A 16,968-nucleotide genomic window follows, 5' to 3' on the forward strand; every position below is an offset into this window, starting at 1 on the left:
CTATCTGAACTGAACTGTTCTGGATGCAGAGATTTACCCACTAAGCCCTAGAGAAATATGAATAAATACTATACTACTACTATTACTAAACTTGGTATGCGGGTGTGACGCGCTGCTGCTCATCAGATTCGGTCCATGCGACGCTCGTGTTTTTAGTTTTGTTATTTTGTCTGCCTTTTTTGAATTCGTAAACCGAACAGACTAAACTATCCAGTGATCAGGTACTGGTGTGGTGGGGCGAGGTTTTGTTGGTGATGCTGCTGTCAGTGGTGGCGGCGTGCATGTGCTCGTGCTTGCGGGCGATGGCCCGCGTTTTCTCCCATGCCGCAAGTTTGTCTTGCGTTTGTGTTCTGCATTTGGACTTCCTGCCAGGCTTGGGCTTGCATTTCAAACAGTTTGTCCCACTGTGTGGCTCCCAGTCTTTGAGCGGTGTACATCCACCTCTAGAGCTCCAGAGAATGTTGGGCCCCTGGCAGTAACAGTGCATTCCATGGCCAATTTTCAAGTGTGGCAAAAAATGTTCAGGGTGTATTTGGTTTCATCCACATTGAGATGAAACACTGCCAAAATGGATTCAGTATGATCTGCCACACGATACTTCGTCTGTCCACTCCTTGACGCGAATTTCTCCCCTCCAATACGACAACACGACGACAGGAAGCTAACATGAGCCTCCATTTCTGAACAAAATTACGTCTCTAACATGGCCACGAAAAGCTACAGTTATGCACGTCAAGCTTAGGACTACACGAAATCGAAAGGCTAGGACATCGAGGTATACTAGAAAATTGTCTGCGAGGCGGAGAAAATTCGCTGACGAGGTTGGCGAGCCCTTGAAATCGAGCGACGATCCAAAAATAATTGCACCCACGTCGAGAAAGAAACCATGCGTACGCGCGTAGCGCGTGGGTAACCCAAGAAGATCGCTCGAGCGGCGGCACAGTCGAAGGCAAGGCCAGTCCAAGCTCTAAACTCTATCGAATGACCTGGCAAACACCCGTGGTTTCGGTTGACCTTGCCCGTTTGAGATGGAAGTCGAGCGAAATTGCAAACATACGACTAGGCCAGATCGCGTAAAAAATGAAAAAGATTAAAATTTGGCCGCCATATTTAATGAACGCGCATCGCATGCATGGGACAGCCGTGATCATCTCATTGCCAGTGCAGTGCAGTGCTAGTGGCAGTCATGGCAGTGCCACTCCTTCACCTTGCCCTTTACTTGGTCCACTTGGATTTCCGCCATGACAACGATGGTATTGGTGAATCCCCTGTAGATTAGTTGCTTCGGACTGGTTGATCTTCCTTGATTACTGTCAGCCTTCTAAAAATTAATGAAGTAGCCTGTATGTACTCATTGATTGATTTATATATTTTTTAAGGATTGTCAGATCTACTAGGCTGTAGGCCATGGCCCTGTATTGGGCTTCTTGCGATACTTTTCTTGAAGACTTAGCAAAATGTCGACTGGAGAAGGATGGAGTCAACGAGCCAGAGCACGATATTGCGCTGGATATCTGCATCTCCAGTGTGCCACTGTCAGAGAACGTTGCGACCTGCAACACGGAGATCTTGCTTTTCTTACAAAAGCTGGTGACCAATGGAAATTCAGAACTGATAGAGCAAATTCTGAGCTCTCTGAAGGACCTGGCGAGCAGTAGCGGTAGTTCAACGTCCGGAGCAGAGCAGTCTGTTTGCTCTGTTTGTCCTGATAGGAATGAGCTGCCTTATAAGAGATTGAGTATATCTGCCAAAGTGGGCATTCGTGAGCTGCAGCAAAATGCTACTACTCTGACGACGCAGGAAACGGCTGGGCGCGTGGTTCATTTGCACACAGAGCCGTTGCTGCGTGCTGAGAAACCGCCTCTGTCACAAGATGGTGCACTCCAGCCCGTATACGTTCTACCGGATATCCGAGAGCTTGTGAACACGGAGCATGCCGTGGAGGCCAAGTGCCAGCATGCAACATTGCTGTTCTGGGCCTGTTTGGCGGGCCATGTGGATGTGGTGGAATGCCTGTTGAGGTGGGGAGCAGATGTCAATCAGCGCGTACCATGCATGGTATCTAAGGAACACTCGAATTTTTTCAAGTGTTGGAGCTTCACTCCGATTTGTGTTGCAGCGCTCCTGAATCATGTCGAAATTGTCAGGTGCCTTATTACCAGCGGTGCAACACCCTTTGATGGTCCGCATGGAGTCCGCCTTGACAATGATGATGTTGATGAATCCCCTGGTGTAATAATGGAGGGCTGCCGGAAGGAGACCGACACCTGGGAGGCATTGTGGGGCAACCCCCGGTACGCTCCGCCAATGTTGGAGCTGTGGGTCATGGCAATGGAAGGGGAGAAAAGTATGGAGCGCGCGCTGCCCTACTGTCGCTGGGATGCTAGCTGCAACTCGGGCGATTTTGCAGAGTATCTGTGTGTGTTACCGGCATACAGAAGAGCTATGCTGAACATGCCATGCTTCACAGATGCGGAGCGAACTTGCAAGAGATTTTGCTGCTCGTTGGCCCTGCACAATTTGTGCATCTATCACTATTCATCCAAGAACCTAGCCAATACTAAAACGAGTGATATTGTGGACGTGGCTCAAAGTCTTTTACAGGTCGGTACAGAACCTGCTGGTATGTGTAGCGCTGATGCTGAAGCACTGTGCTCAGAGTGGTTGGTACTGGAGAATGCGGAAGCAGCACTGCGCGGATTGGAAAAACCTGTCGAATTCGAGAGCAGATCGGACGTATGCGATCCGGAGTATACGCAATGGGAACCTGTATCAAGTTATATTGATCAGCTACTCGCCCCATGTGTCGGCGAGGAGGTACGGCAACATTTAGAGGGTCTATGCCCGCCCCGGGCAAGGTATCTGGACGGGCAGTCTGCGGCAGCCTACCTAAGCTTTGGCTTACCACCAGCTGTAGATCGACTCCTGTACACCCGGTCTATGCAAGATCCACTTGTGCAGCTGTTGGTCAAGCACGGCGGCATTCCTGGCATCTCGTCCTGGGACGAAGTACCGCATGTCGACGACCGTCTTCATGACGGTCCCTCTTGTAGCTGTGGCGTGCGGCTATCAGCAGCCCAGCGGAAGGTGGGCGTCCTCGATGTGATGAGTCCCAACCGGCAAACCAAGGGCCTCAGATCTCTGACCCATTTGTGTCGCTCCACGATCAACGCAGCATGTCTTGGAACTAGCGACCTGGCCAGGTCCGTACAGAGCCTTGGACTCCCATCACTGTTGACACGCTATCTTGAATTCTATTGAATTTCAGATGGCGATCAATGTGTGAAAGAAACATGTGCGCAGCCTGCGTCCACGTCCTTAATCTCTATGCGGTTTCCTTGCGCCTGTTATGAAAACGGTATCAATAATGTTTACAGGACAATTGCTTTCCGAAGAGGATGAGAACGGTTAGTTAAAAAAAATACTTCGAAGTATTTTCTTAGCAGTCTCGTGAAGCCAAATATCTTAGCACCTGTCTCTCAATGACTTTTTTTACTTTACTTTCCAAACTATGCCAGTCGTGTTTTTTACACTTTTAGAATAACGTACATGTAGAAGCTGCGACCAACTAGGCCATTTGAAATTTGAAACACTCCACCACTCCGCACCGCGTTCTTAGCCCACTTTTGCAACACTGTACTCCTCCATAGCAAGGAAATTCTTGGGTAGATGTTGCATATCCTGCAGACAGCTGTTTCGCTCTAGAGGATATTCAACATCTACCCAAGAACGAGTTTCCTCGCTATGGAGTATGGTGTTGTGAATGTGGGCCAAGAGCGCAAGGTGGAGTCTGTGTTGCTCCTTATATACACACACGAGCTTGCACTTTTCCTGCCGACTTGGCTTGCCACTTGACTGACCCACGATTGCCATCCAGAGCACATGGGAAATCCTTCGAACCTTCCACTCGGCAAACCTGCAAAAAAGGCACCATTCCCTGGTCAAAATACAGTGAGTACGTGAGTGTGTTCGATTATGCCCGCGAATCGATTTGCGCTAGTCACATCACCCCATGTGAATAGGGTGAATGCACTCCGAATCGATTCCAGGGCTCATGACATGAAATCGAACGGCGAGATTCCGTTCATGAATCGATTCAAGTGCATATCGAACGCAGCCAGTGAGAGAGAGGGGGAGGGGGGTAGTGCTAATATTGTTGATCCTGCATACCTGCAGTGTACGCGGCTGGGATTTCACTTACCCATTTGTTTATACAGGTCAACGGATTTGGGCGCTCCACTCCGTATTACATTTTGTTGAACTTTCTGATCCACACATCTTTTTGTGTGCCCGTTTGAATTTTCGGTCTTCATCCCTGGTGCGATAAAGACCGCAGCCGTGGGTGGATTGGATAAACGAGGGACTGTGTTCACCGGAGTGACGTGCCTGACACGCTGCGGTTCAGCGGTATTGGCCACTTCCATTTCCCCCGGGTATCCCGTGAATTTATAAATTCCATGATTTTGACTCTAACATTTCAGAGGATCGAGTATGTAACCCCGGGTTATATCATGTGACTCTTGGTGTGAATGATACCAAGACTTGATGATTCATGTACCTGACTGTACCTAGCAGGCTTCTGGTAGGCTGAATAGTTCGATACGGTCAAGAGTTCATGGACCCTTCTTCAAGGTCTTGTCCCTTGCAGTCTTGGTAGTGGTAGAGGAAACGGTTTCAATAGTTCGATCAAGTCTGGCCTCAGAGCAAACTTACTTCAAGTTCAACATGCCAACTAACTACTTCCTGTACCCTGATGATCGGTTTGGGTCTACACAATTTTGCTGTCAAACCGCTCCTATTTGAAACCGTCTCCTGTACGAGCGAAAGTCGAACGTGCAACTTCGAAGGCCGAGCGAGTCATGAATCGAGAACAGAAACTCAAAGAGTTTACGGTCATTCTGCACTTGATTCTTTCTATTTTCGGTTTACCGGCACTTGTTTGCGAATCCATGACCAGCCTCAACTACTTCACTCAAAACGGTTTTTGCTAAAAAAAATGGAGTAAACATGTTATGACTTTTGCATGCATTCCACGTGGTGTGGTGCGGCGGCCATGTTTGATGACGTTACCTTGCTTGGAGAATAAAAATGGTGGCCGTTGTCGGCCTTTGCAAGGAGGCGGTGGGAAAGAAACGCTGTGGAGGATCGCGACCAACCATGGCAGAACCAATGGATCTGGCCCTGAAAAGGTCATTATTTACTTCTAGTTTGTATGTTGGACGTTTGGTCGTCCTTTGAGCGATAAATTCTGTCCAGAAATGGTGCTTTGGGCGGATTTGGATTTAGTTCTTCACAAGCTACATTGTGCTTTCTGAAAGTTTTCTCATGATGAGAGGAAGTCGCTGTTGCTCTAAGACTTGTAGCTAGGCTATACTGTGCATGTTACTAGAAGAGAACATATAAATGTAGTGCGTCTGTGACGTTGGGTTGTTCGTTCTCTGCTGTATGCAGTGAGGATGACGGACATGACGATGACCTTGTGAACGGCGGGGGAGACGATCCGAGTGGTCATGTATCCTCAGCAGCAACCGGCTCCTTGTTGGGTGCTGCGCCTGTTTCTTCCGTGGCTTCTGTCACGACGAGTGCCACCACGAGTGCCTCTCTGACTTGCGGGAATGGTGTCGGCAGTCGGCATCAGCCAGAAGCCGTCCTCGATTCTCCTGCAGTTGTGGCGGGAAAGCGGAACAGAAAAGTTTCACACAAGTACATGGACGATGAGCCTGCGCAGGTATGGCTCTCTTGCCTTGCCTTGCTTTGGTGCTTGTTTCTCTGCATCTTGCTTCACTTGAGTGTGTAAGCGTATCTGGGCACATCTATCTGCTCAGCTGTGTGCTTGTACGTACTTCTCTCAGTGGTACTATTGGTGGGAATTTCAAATATTTTTTGTTTGGTTGGTTTGATTACAGTCATCAGTTAGCGGTGGTGTAGCTCGAAGGTCGACAAACCAACTACAGTACATTCAAAGGACTGTCCTGAAAGCTTTGTGGAAGCACCAGTATGCCTGGCCGTTTCTCCACCCGGTTGATCCGGTCAAACATAATTTGCCGGTGAGATTTAGTGCTGAGTGTTCTGTTGCGTTGACTTTCTACTAACTTCTTCTGTGTACCCTTTCAGGAAATATCTGGCATAACATGAACCAAGCACATGAGAGCTACTGCCCAGATGTCTGGAACGAAACACGGGCTCCTGTCTGACATGCATTACTTACACACAGAAATAACTCTGGTCACATCGACAATATATTATTAGTTGCGCACGTGGAGTCTCTGTGCACTTGCTTGGGCGTTTGTACTTGCAGTAAGCACTCCTGTACCCTCAACGTTGTGCAATGCCTCAACGCAACTCGACTATACATCTTATCATGAATTCCAGCACCTCCTGCATCACACCACCAGTAAAATAAAACCCGTATTTATAGTTAATACGGAGGTAGTTACTACGACGACAAATGTTCACGAGCATGCATTACCGGTACATGTACATGTGCGTGGTCCGTTGCACGTGACATACGCCGCCCACCAAACTCCTATGCGGCTTGGAGCGGTTGTGACGCACAGTGCATGCCTGAATTTGGCCTAGCTCCAATGGCGACGACGCAACCTTGGAGAGCTCCGCAGCTCTTTTGACTCTCGCTCGATGGTGCTACTGCTGTCACTGTACTTGCAGTTATTCCCACGGTGAAATGTTTTATAGCCCCTGATGAAACCTAAGAAGGTTGAACCAGTTGGACTTGGGTAGCATTAGAGAGGTTCTGTAAAACGAAAGTGCGCACGAAGTTTCGCGATGGGTTCCGTGAAAGTGTGCGAATTTTCACACAAACTTTGAGTTCTGCACATTTTTGTAGTTTGCACGCACCCAAGTGCACATACACTGTGGACACGTTGACCCGATCTCACGAAACTTCGCGCGAAAGTTCATTTCGCGTTCCCTGCGAGCTTCGCGTCCAAAGTTGCGAAAACTCGCGCGACAGTTTCTCACTTCATGACGTAGAGCGAAAGTTTGTACGCATTTTCGTTTGCAGAACTTCTCTGTTGTCTTTACTTGGTGCGTGTTATTTGGGGCCGGTGAAATATCTCTTCGGCTTTTCTTTTTTTAGATGTTGCCAGTCCTTCCTTTCTCTTTTTCTGTATGAGCCCGAACCAAGCTAAGAAAATCCCAGTTTCTCTCCACATGCCATCTGGGAATAGGTTTGAAAAACAATATAATTATATATTTCTAATGTCACATTCTGGAACCGTTTTATGTGTTCCCGTTGCACAGGACTACTTCGACATCATCAAGGAACCGATGGAGCTGTCGACAGTCAAGAGTCGTCTGGAAACTAACTACTACACGTGTGCGCAGCAGGCGGCTGATGACCTAAGCCTGATATTCTCCAACTGCAAGACGTACAACAAGCCCTACGATGTAAGGCCCTGCTAGTGGCAATGTGTGTGTGTGTGTGTGTTCTTGTGTGCTTGTGTGCGCAAGCTTTCTGGTCAATGCCGGGTGTAGTTTCTCTGAAGCCAGTCTTATCAACGCCGGTATCATGTTAAAAAAAGCATAGGTGTTACTAACGGGATACATTTACCGTATTACACGTGCCAGGGTCAGTAATACAAGCTGCTGCAAATGCTGCTTTTCATGGGGTTAGGCACCGTGTCGGCACATCAAGCCATTTAGCTTCTCCAGACGTGACTCCCTGGAGCTCATAGGAATCAACTACAGGGTGCGTAGCACCCTTGAAAACCCTTGAAAACCCTGAAAGTTTTTCTTCCCCCGGGAATTCCCTGAAATCCCCTCAAATTTTGTATTTTATTAGAAAATGTCCCTTGAAACCCCTGAAATTTGTTTTCCAGATCACGCGACCTGGTAGACTTCCGTACTCAGTGACTGACTGTAGATATACATGATATGCATAGATCTACGAGTGCCAGTCCGGTGACCTCCGGTCACCTGTGCTGTTCATGTGAGTTGACGGCCTCAGCGGCCAGCGCAGCTCGCGTAGATCTTTACGGTATTTTTTACATTTGAGCCTTGATCGCCATGTACGCTCGACTATCGACTGCGGTACGACGGTTCCTGACTTTAGCGAAACTGGAATCCGCCACTGCAACTGCTTTTCCGTTTTATTTCTTTGTTTTGGCCTTCAACAAGACAAAGTGTCTTCAGTTTTTTTTCGGAATGCCGAAGACGTTTTACAGAGTTGTACTTGTTCTCCATGCCGAAAAGCAAGTGTGTTTTCAACGATCGCTGGTTGTCTTTGGACCCGTACAAAGACTGGCTAGTTCGCTAAGAACTCAGCGATGGAGAAGCTCGATGGTGACGTTGGCTCTACTACTTGTAGTATTTTATTGATGATCAAATCTTCGATTATTGACATTCTGAATTAGTGAACCTCTGCTTGGCTACGGATATGTGGTGTCTAGCGACTGTATGACATCTGTGAATACCCTTGAAATGCCCCTGGAAATCCCCTGAAATTTTGTGTATATGTTGTGCTACGAACCCTGCAACTACTTTTGTTCGCCTCTAGTGAGCTGTGTGGTATGGAGAGAAAGTCTGCTCGCACCTGCAAACTGCCTTTGTTCAGTTGTTGACAAGCTGCTTTTTTCCTCCTTTTTCTGTTGTTGATGTGTTTGGTTGTTCAGGATGTAACCATCATGTGTGGTGAATTGGAAAAGGTCTTTCTCGAAAAGATGGAGAAGATGCCGCCGATGGTGGGTTCTGTGTTTCTTGTTCCCCAAGGGTTTTGTTTCTGTAGCTTTGTGCTGTGGCAATGTACGTGAGTGTGGCCTTAGTATTTATAGGAGTGCATCCACGTCTGGCGAAAGATCCTAATTTTGGTGATCGGGCTATATATATATATATAGAGAGACGTAGGCGAACAAAATTTATATACACACAACAACAAGGTTGTCAATTTCATAATACTAAAAGCTTTTCACCCATTTTCATCAGTAGATACATGGGAATGAGCAAGAACGAAAACGAAGCCAGAATTTATACTGGGGGTAGAGAATCAGCAAGAATATTCTTACGCGCCTCAAGTTCACACTACACTACCATAAGAATGTATGGAGCGGTGGAAAAATGCGGGAAACAACACATGAGGGGAATGCAGTACCAGAACAAACACGTGATAAAGCTGTCAGTCCGGTTGCAGCTTGAACAGCCGCAGCACCTTGATGTGCTTCTTTTATATATACACTGCACGATCAGGTCCTCACCAGAGATACATCATCGTTCTTTGCAACTCTGAATTTCATGAAATGAATCAATCATCAGGCAATAGAAACAAACTGATACAGGGCAACTAGATCACTACAGGTTATATACCCAGTCACACAGCAAGCGCGAAAGAAGGCACTAAGTTAGGGGTGAGAATATTCCGTGCTAAAAAAACAGGCTTCAGGTGGCAATGTTTAGGGCTCTGTACTTGTACTGTGTGCATGAGGAGGGTATGGCTCTTTATGCTAATAGGTTATGTCGCTATGCATAGTTCACCGTGGTGTTTTCGATATCGGTGCTGTGTCGGCCACAGGAGGAAGTCACTCAGCCTGGCTCTGAGAAGCGGCAAGCACAGTCGACGACTCGTTCTGTCAAGAAAGAAAAAGATGCATCCCCGTCAAAGCCAGCCAAAGCTGCGGCTCATCCACAGGAAGCAACAAAGTCGGCAAAGCGGAACATCATGACCACACCGGGACCGGCACCTGCGGCTGCCGTGCCTGCGCCCGCACCCGTGCCTGTCCCAAGCAGTGTACCCATGGTGACCACAACAACGGGATCCAAAGCGGTGAGTTTCTGTCTGTGTGTGTGTGTGTGTGTGTGTGTGTGTGTGTGTGTGTGTATGTGAGAGAGAGAGAGAGAGAGAGAGAGAGAGAGAGAGAGAGAGAGAGAGACGTCTTCATCCGGTCCTTCCATTTATATTAGTAATAGGTTCTTCATTCGACCCAACGAGACCACACGTCACTTGAGACATTAGCACGAACAGCTCACCAGCCACACTCCACGATAGCAAGTAGTGTTACTCCTGACAAGTCTTGTTCCTTTCCATAAGATGGCGGGAACTCATCAGGGGGAAAGCATTTGTTGAATACTGTGAGTAGTGCTATCAAGATTATATACTCTTGGTGCTATTTTATGCAGAAGATTCTGGCGCAGGGTGTGCACTCAACCAAGAGTACATAATCCCCCAGAGTGTGCAACTCTACTATGGGTGCTGTCCCGACAGAATTTCAAGTTGACGTCATTTTGATGATGCAATGCGCACTGTACACGGATTATCAGACGAATCCGGAACCTGTGGTTGACCGAAGCCGATCGATCCTGTACAAATTATTGCAAAGAAAAACGTGTGATGCATTGACACCCGTACAAATCACTGGTGCAAGGAGCAATGACGTCAACATGAAATTCTTGGGACAGCAGGGTATGTGGGAGTTGCACACTCTGGGGGGGGGGGGTTATGTACTCTTGACTCAACTAACTCACACCAGGTGACGAACCAGCAGGAAAGGAATAGCGCGAAATGGAGTCAATCAGAAGGAAAGAGAAAGAGAGGTGCACAAATAGGCTGAGCTATAAGTTACATGTCACTGGAGTGGTGACAGATATATTTTTGCTTTGGTCTGTAAGCCCCGTGTTGTCTCGTTGGGTTAAGTCTAATGTACGACCTTGTACTGCTTACTGCAATGTTGCAGCAAGCCGTTTTCTGACCGTTTTCTTTTAACACTTGTCAGTGGAATCTTGTGACAGAAGGTAATGGTGAAACAACAATAGGTTGTATACACTAGGAGTGAAAAAGGGGGGAATACCAGTGCGAAAATAGCATGTACTTGATAATGTGCGAAAATAGCACGTACTTGATAACATTACTCTGACATGAGCTGGGACATTTAGCAAAGATAGCAAGCTGTGATGTGAGATGCAATGTGAGAATGCATGTTTGAATGTGGTGAGTGTGTGGAATAGTGGGAGCGAGGTGACGTGTTGACCGTACTCACCATCACGTTATGCCTTGCTATCTTGCTAAATGTCCCATCTCGCTCTCATCTGTATGTATCTATCTTGTGCTTGTGTAGCATTTTCGAATTATGTGTTAGTTTCTCGCTTGTATTCTCTTTCGTCACTCCAAGCATATAAATCCCATTGTTGTTTCATTGTTGTTGTTTCACCATTCTTTACTTTGATTGTTATCTGAGAACGGATTATTTTGCCATTGCTACGTTCAGTGTCCACCGATTTAATTCTACTCATTGCTGCAGTACAGCCATGTCACTCTGGAAAGCGTTGCTTGCTTTTTACTATTTCTCTGACCAGCAGTCTAAGAAGACGGTAAAGAGGCAACAAGCGGACACAACAACGCCAACCGCGGCGCCGGTGGCCGCATTATCCGTTCAGTCACCGCCTAGCGCTCGCATTCCCGTCACCCTGCAGACGGCGCCGGTCGCTGCTCTGCCGATGCAGTTGCCAGTGTCCCTGCCTGCACCGGTACCAGTGACGACCGCTCCGGCCAAGGTGCCAGCTGCCGCCACCGCTGCTGCTGCAAGTCCCGGGCCGGGCCTGCAGGTGGTTGGGGAACGTCGAGGGTCGGCGCGGACCGTGCGGAAGCCCAAGAAAGACCTGCCGGAATCTCCTGTAAGTCTGTCCTGCGGTGATTGGCAGAAGCGGTGGTAACGCTCTTTTCTAGCTGCCACCTAGCTCTGTATGGCTGCTGCAAACACACTGCGCTCTGAGATATTCATTGTCGTGTTCAGAACTTTGGCAGATTTGTTGTACCTGTGTCTTATGGTTGTGGTGAGGTTGCATTCCATTGCTGAGTGTAGTCTGCTTTGTTTGGTTTGTGTCATCTGCCTCCTGTACACGTCCAGGTTCGTCAACGCCTGTCCGAACCTCTGAAACACTGTCAAAAGGTTATCAGAGATTTGTGCGGGAAACGACATTCGGTAAGGGAGCTTTAAATCTACATGTGTGCAGTCATTTACCAAAATTTTAAATCTACATGTGTGCAGTCATTTACCAAAATTTACCGAGTAGATAAAGCCGCACTTTGAACACCAGTAATTCACCCAAAAAAGTCGTTGCGGCTACGGTTGTCAAACTAACGGTGATGAGTGGGGTCTATGTCTGTACAGTAACACCTGTCAAGGTGACCACTCGGATAAGGCGACCACCTGTCCTAGAAGACCACGTGTAGACAGGTTCCACTGTATTTTCGTGACTAAAAATCTGGGCGTGGTGTATACTGCGGAAAGTACAGTAAATCCTGTTCAAGTCAGGTTGTGCGTGGTTTCTGGCTGATACCACTGTCTGTTGGTAGACCCCATCGAAAGGGTATGCAGAGTTGCACACTTTTTAAGGAGCGTATGTACTCTTGCTTGTACCTGGCTGTAGCAGACGTTACACTTTACATCCAGGTAGCAACAGAGGGAAATTAACTACGCATGCATTCAAGTAAGCCTGGGCCCGTGGGGTTGTACGCCAACTGTGTACGGGCTTAGTCCCCAGGATTCTACGGTAGAGCATGTAGAGGAGCTGGTGGTCTGATATGTTATGCTAGTCAGTACGCTGGTTCACTGTATGTCGGATTGTGCATTGCGTTTCCAAGCTGTTCTCTGTGACTGTGTGTGCGTGTGTACATGCGATGGTCGGTTACTTCTGTTCAGAGGTACTCCTGGCCCTTTTTGCAGCCTGTCGACCCGGTAGCACTTGGCATCCCAGACTACTATGACATCATCACCCAACCTATGGACCTTGGCACCGTACGAGTAAGTTTTTTTCTGGTGGGGGAGGGGGGGGGGGGGCATGTTCTGCTGGTTAGCGAAAGTGAGAAGGCCTGCTTCTTTCCACCACGTGTTTGGTTGTGTGTGATATTTTGTGCTTGGAGTCTGGGTCTAAGTTACCTAGCACCGTCTGAGATGCAGGTGATCTGTTGTTGAACACTCTCCTCGTCTGTCAGTGTTTTGCTGTTCAGCACGGTGGCCATGACCTGGATTCGTTGTGCGTGTACGTGTCTCTCGTGCCTCCTCTGTAGGACAAGATGGAGCGCTACGCGTATCAGTCCGCTGCGGAATTCGCTGCCGACGTGCGCCTCGTCTTTGACAATTGTCGCCGTTACAACACGCCTGACCATGATGTCGTGCACATGGCCATGCAGTTGCAGGTATGTGCTGCTGCTGCGGCTACCGCAGTGCCGCAATCGGCTATTGCTGCCTACCGGGTCCCGAATGCTCTTCCTTCCTCTTTTTCACTGCTTGCCTCTGACATTGTGTCCTGATGCAGAATGCTTTCGAGGAGCAGTTTGCGCAGCTGCCTGACGAACACGTCCCCGAGGAGAGCGAGGAGGCGACTGCGGGTGAGGAGACCGCATCCCAGAGCGACTCTGGCAGCGGCGCCTCTGGCACAGAGGAGGCCGAGAGTGAAGGATCGGAGAGCGAGTCTGACGAGGAGGACAGGGCTAATAGGTTAAAGCAGCTACAACGCCAGGTATGATCCCTAACGTTTCAGTACAGTACAATTGCCTGCGCCACACTGCACTGTGCGCTCGATTGCAATTCATATGTTTTTGTATCGTGCTAATTTTCAACTGCAAGACCGTTCGCTGATGCGGCCGTTTGCCCTTGTAAAGTGTGCACTTTGTTGTTCTTGTTCGTGTGTGTCTGTCCGTCCGTCTGTCTGTCTGTCTGTGAGACTGTTTTCATGCAATGAACTTTGAAAATCGCGGAAAAATTAGCGTTGGAATCATGATTTTCCCGGGGTTGGACAAATCTGGCTAGCGCTATGAAGCAAGGTCCTGGTTTTGTATGCGTTTTGTTGCATCAATTATTTATTGTGCTTGTGTTTGTTGCGTGTACCTGTTTTGCCCAGCTTTCAATTGTACATCAACAGTTGCATGAGCTTAGCAGTGTCCCTATACCGACCAAGCGCAAGCACAAGAAGGCATCCTCTAAACCCGAGAAGGCGCCCAAGGCTAGTGGCGCTGGTGCTGCCAAAGCTCCTCGAAAGTCTGCCGCCAAACCGAAAACGCCGGCGAAGACAGCTAAGGGTGCGAAAGCCACCAAGGCCACCAAGACGCCCACAGCGAAGAAGACGACAAAGAAAGCAGCAGCCGCAGCTGCAAAGTAAGTGCCAACTGGTTGCCTCGTGCCTGTTCAAGTGTTCATCACTCTGTGCAGCATGGGTGCGGGTGGTACTGGCGGCTGTCAGGCCGGCAATGAGAGAATACTTTGAGTTGACTGTGTTCCACTTCTGAACAGGATCTGCCTGTTGCTGAGATCTTAATTCTTATGGTACAATCAACTGGACTACTAGTATCAACAGTCCATAACCCCAAGAGTGTGCAGCGCGGCGGAATTCCAACATTACGCCAAAAGTGACGTACACCTTCGCTGCGCTCGAAGTACTCCCTGATTCCAAGCACCGCGGAATGCGGAGTCGTCTGTGCCTCGGCGGCATGACATAATGTTGGAATTCCGCTGCGCAGTGGGCCTACAGCAGCCAGACCCCAGTTGCACACTCTTGCTAGTATCCATGAGGTATACGAGGGAAAGTAAGGGCTTTTTTTTGTTCTGACTCATCAGACAGTGAAGGAAACAGCGCAAGTACAGTCATATATGTAGAAGAAGAGGACATAGGAGCGATCAATTGCATTTGGATTTTGGGCTTGGGCACCTTTGTATGGTTTGCAAGTATCCTTACCACCTGCTGTGCTCCTTCCCCTGTGCTTTTGAAGATCTCCGCCTCCACCGCTCAGTGAGGATGATGACGATGTGCCGGAGATGAGCTACGATGACAAGCGTCGCCTCAGTCTCGATATTAACAAATTGCCTGGCGACAAGCTCGGCAAGGTCGTTAACATCATCCAGCAGCGCGAGCCGTCGTTGAAGGATTCCAATCCGAACGAGATCGAGATCGATTTTGAAACCCTTCGACCGCGTACGCTACTGGAGTTGCGCAAATTCGTTCAGCAGTGTCTGTATAAGCCTAAGCGAGCCCCAGGTGAGTGAATTGACCGCCACGTCATGCTCTCCACAGGCACAGGAAACTGTTGATGACTGGTTCCTTTGAAGACTAACTGCTGGTTCCTATCCACTAAACGTGATATGTCTGTGTGCTTGGCCCAAGTTTGTGTTTTTTGTGTTTATTTTATTTTTTTACCGTATATCCGTACGTCTTCACAACACTCTCCAAACGGTCTCAGTCCCACACCAATCACTAAAAGAAAAAGAGATGAATATTCGAGTTTTCGGGCAAGGCCGTTCTTCAGGAATGTACCGTATGTCGGCGACTTTAACCCTTTCACGACCCATTATTTTCGCAATTGAGTCAATTCACAGTCTACAAAAACACAAATTTGTCATATCTCTGCTCTCCTTGGCCATTTCTCTCTAAAAACCACTCTCTGGAAAGCTATTGATGCACTCGTAGAAACTACAACACCAAGCGCCATTCGTGTGTGTTGCGTCGTGATGAAGAAGACGTTTTCAAACTCAAACCAATATGCGCAGCGCGATCTGTCACGAGCAGCTCACCGATTATTTTGTAAAATAGTGGCTCATGGAAACCAGACGAAGTTCTTGTGAAAGTACCTAAAACCCGAAGGATTTCCAGCCCCAAAACGCATACCGTAATGTCGCTTGCATTAGCCGGGGCTTATATGCCTATAAGCCGTGATGGAGTCAGGCTTGTACACAAGACAGGCTTATACACGAGACAGGCTTATATGACAAGCACCACTCAATGACCAGGCTTGTATGCGCAAACTGCTGACTTTTGGACGTCAAAACCAACATTTTCCAACGGGATTTTTTTTCTTTTTTTTCGCAAGTGTACGGTACCATGCAAACATGAACATGTAAAAGGCGCGCTCACCAGTCTTGCGTAGTAGCCCGGCTTACGCACGCGACACGTGGCGCGTCTCGTGTTCTGGCCCGGCTTATGCATGCGACAGGCTTGTACGCGAAAAGCTGTTGCAGATTTCATGCTTCTACACGAGACAGGCTTATGCACAAATCCGGCTTATGCACGCGACATTACGGTAGGTAAGCGGGAAGATATCGGAGTTATTCTCAGCGTGACTGCAACTCAAAATGGTTGAATGCGCATTTTTGATCGCGCACTAGCTTCAAGCTTCGTCGTGCGCCAATTCTGCACCAAGGAGTGAAAGCAAGAGTACATTATCCCCCAAAAGTGTGCAACTCCCACATAACTGGGGATTACGAGGAAAATTATGCACAATATCAACTTCGCGAGGCTCCCGCCATTTACGAAATTAGAACGCTTGCTAAAATTTACCCAAATTGAGCTATTGTAAAGCACGACTAGTTGAAAACATGTACTTTCAAATACTGCACTGCGTAGTACATGTAGCAGCAGCCAATGCGCCATCGATGGCGCTTTACGAAATATAATGGATTTGATGGTGTAGGATAGGTTGAGATTTGTGGTTTTTCTTTCCCTAATTTTAAATGCAGTATCCCAGGAATAGAAATTATTGTAGAAACCCAGAAATCTTTCAATATTTCCAATAATCAGGAAACTAGATAACACATGTGTTCTACTTGCAAAAGAACCTTCAGTCCTTCACTAAAGTGTTATTGTGTAGAACAGATCACACTGCATGTGTGCGCGTGATTGTGATGTGTGTGTGTGTGTGTGTGTGTGTGTGTGTGTGTGTGTGCACGCGCAGGCGTGTGGTGTTAGACTAGTCTGAATGATACACATGTTTGTATTGCTATTGGAGTTTAGTCATTCCTTACTCTTTTCTTTTCTCCCCTGCGTTCTTTCCTGCTCGCAGTCAAAACCAAAGGCAAGGACAGTGCGCAGAAGAAGCAGGAGCTTGAGCAGCGGCTGCAGGTACGGCAGTGTCTGTTGTAATGCCTACTGGGCTGGCTGTGCAAAAAGAAATCAGCTCCCACGAGTGTGGACAGTGTGTAATGGGCCATTCACACTACGCCCAAAACGTGGCGTACGCGACGTTTTCGTCCG

General features: G+C 48.1%; 1 protein-coding gene across 3 annotated transcripts in view; it reads left to right on the forward strand.

The window, feature by feature from the left end:
• The first annotated feature begins 5,071 nt into the window (after positions 1 to 5,071).
• The window catches only part of LOC135823198 (bromodomain-containing protein 2-like), a 43,428-nt gene continuing 31,531 nt past the window's right edge, over positions 5,072 to 16,968 (forward strand). Inside the window, exons 1-14 of one of the 3 annotated variants that reach the window (XM_065336041.1) lie at positions 5,072 to 5,189; positions 5,452 to 5,728; positions 5,907 to 6,047; positions 7,261 to 7,407; positions 8,631 to 8,699; positions 9,524 to 9,775; positions 11,302 to 11,619; positions 11,853 to 11,927; positions 12,648 to 12,749; positions 13,016 to 13,144; positions 13,264 to 13,467; positions 13,849 to 14,102; positions 14,714 to 14,979; positions 16,778 to 16,836. In XM_065336041.1, the coding sequence (XP_065192113.1) occupies positions 5,089 to 5,189; positions 5,452 to 5,728; positions 5,907 to 6,047; positions 7,261 to 7,407; positions 8,631 to 8,699; positions 9,524 to 9,775; positions 11,302 to 11,619; positions 11,853 to 11,927; positions 12,648 to 12,749; positions 13,016 to 13,144; positions 13,264 to 13,467; positions 13,849 to 14,102; positions 14,714 to 14,979; positions 16,778 to 16,836 (2,394 nt within the window). In that variant the 5' untranslated portion in view covers positions 5,072 to 5,088. The remainder of the gene's footprint in view (positions 5,190 to 5,451; positions 5,729 to 5,906; positions 6,048 to 7,260; positions 7,408 to 8,630; positions 8,700 to 9,523; positions 9,776 to 11,301; positions 11,620 to 11,852; positions 11,928 to 12,647; positions 12,750 to 13,015; positions 13,145 to 13,263; positions 13,468 to 13,848; positions 14,103 to 14,713; positions 14,980 to 16,777; positions 16,837 to 16,968) is intronic. The other 2 variants (XM_065336042.1, XM_065336044.1) reach the window with 2 other exon arrangements.

Source organism: Sycon ciliatum, chromosome 8, assembly GCF_964019385.1.
Source record: "Sycon ciliatum chromosome 8, ocSycCili1.1, whole genome shotgun sequence".
Lineage (NCBI taxonomy): Eukaryota > Metazoa > Porifera > Calcarea > Leucosolenida > Sycettidae > Sycon > Sycon ciliatum.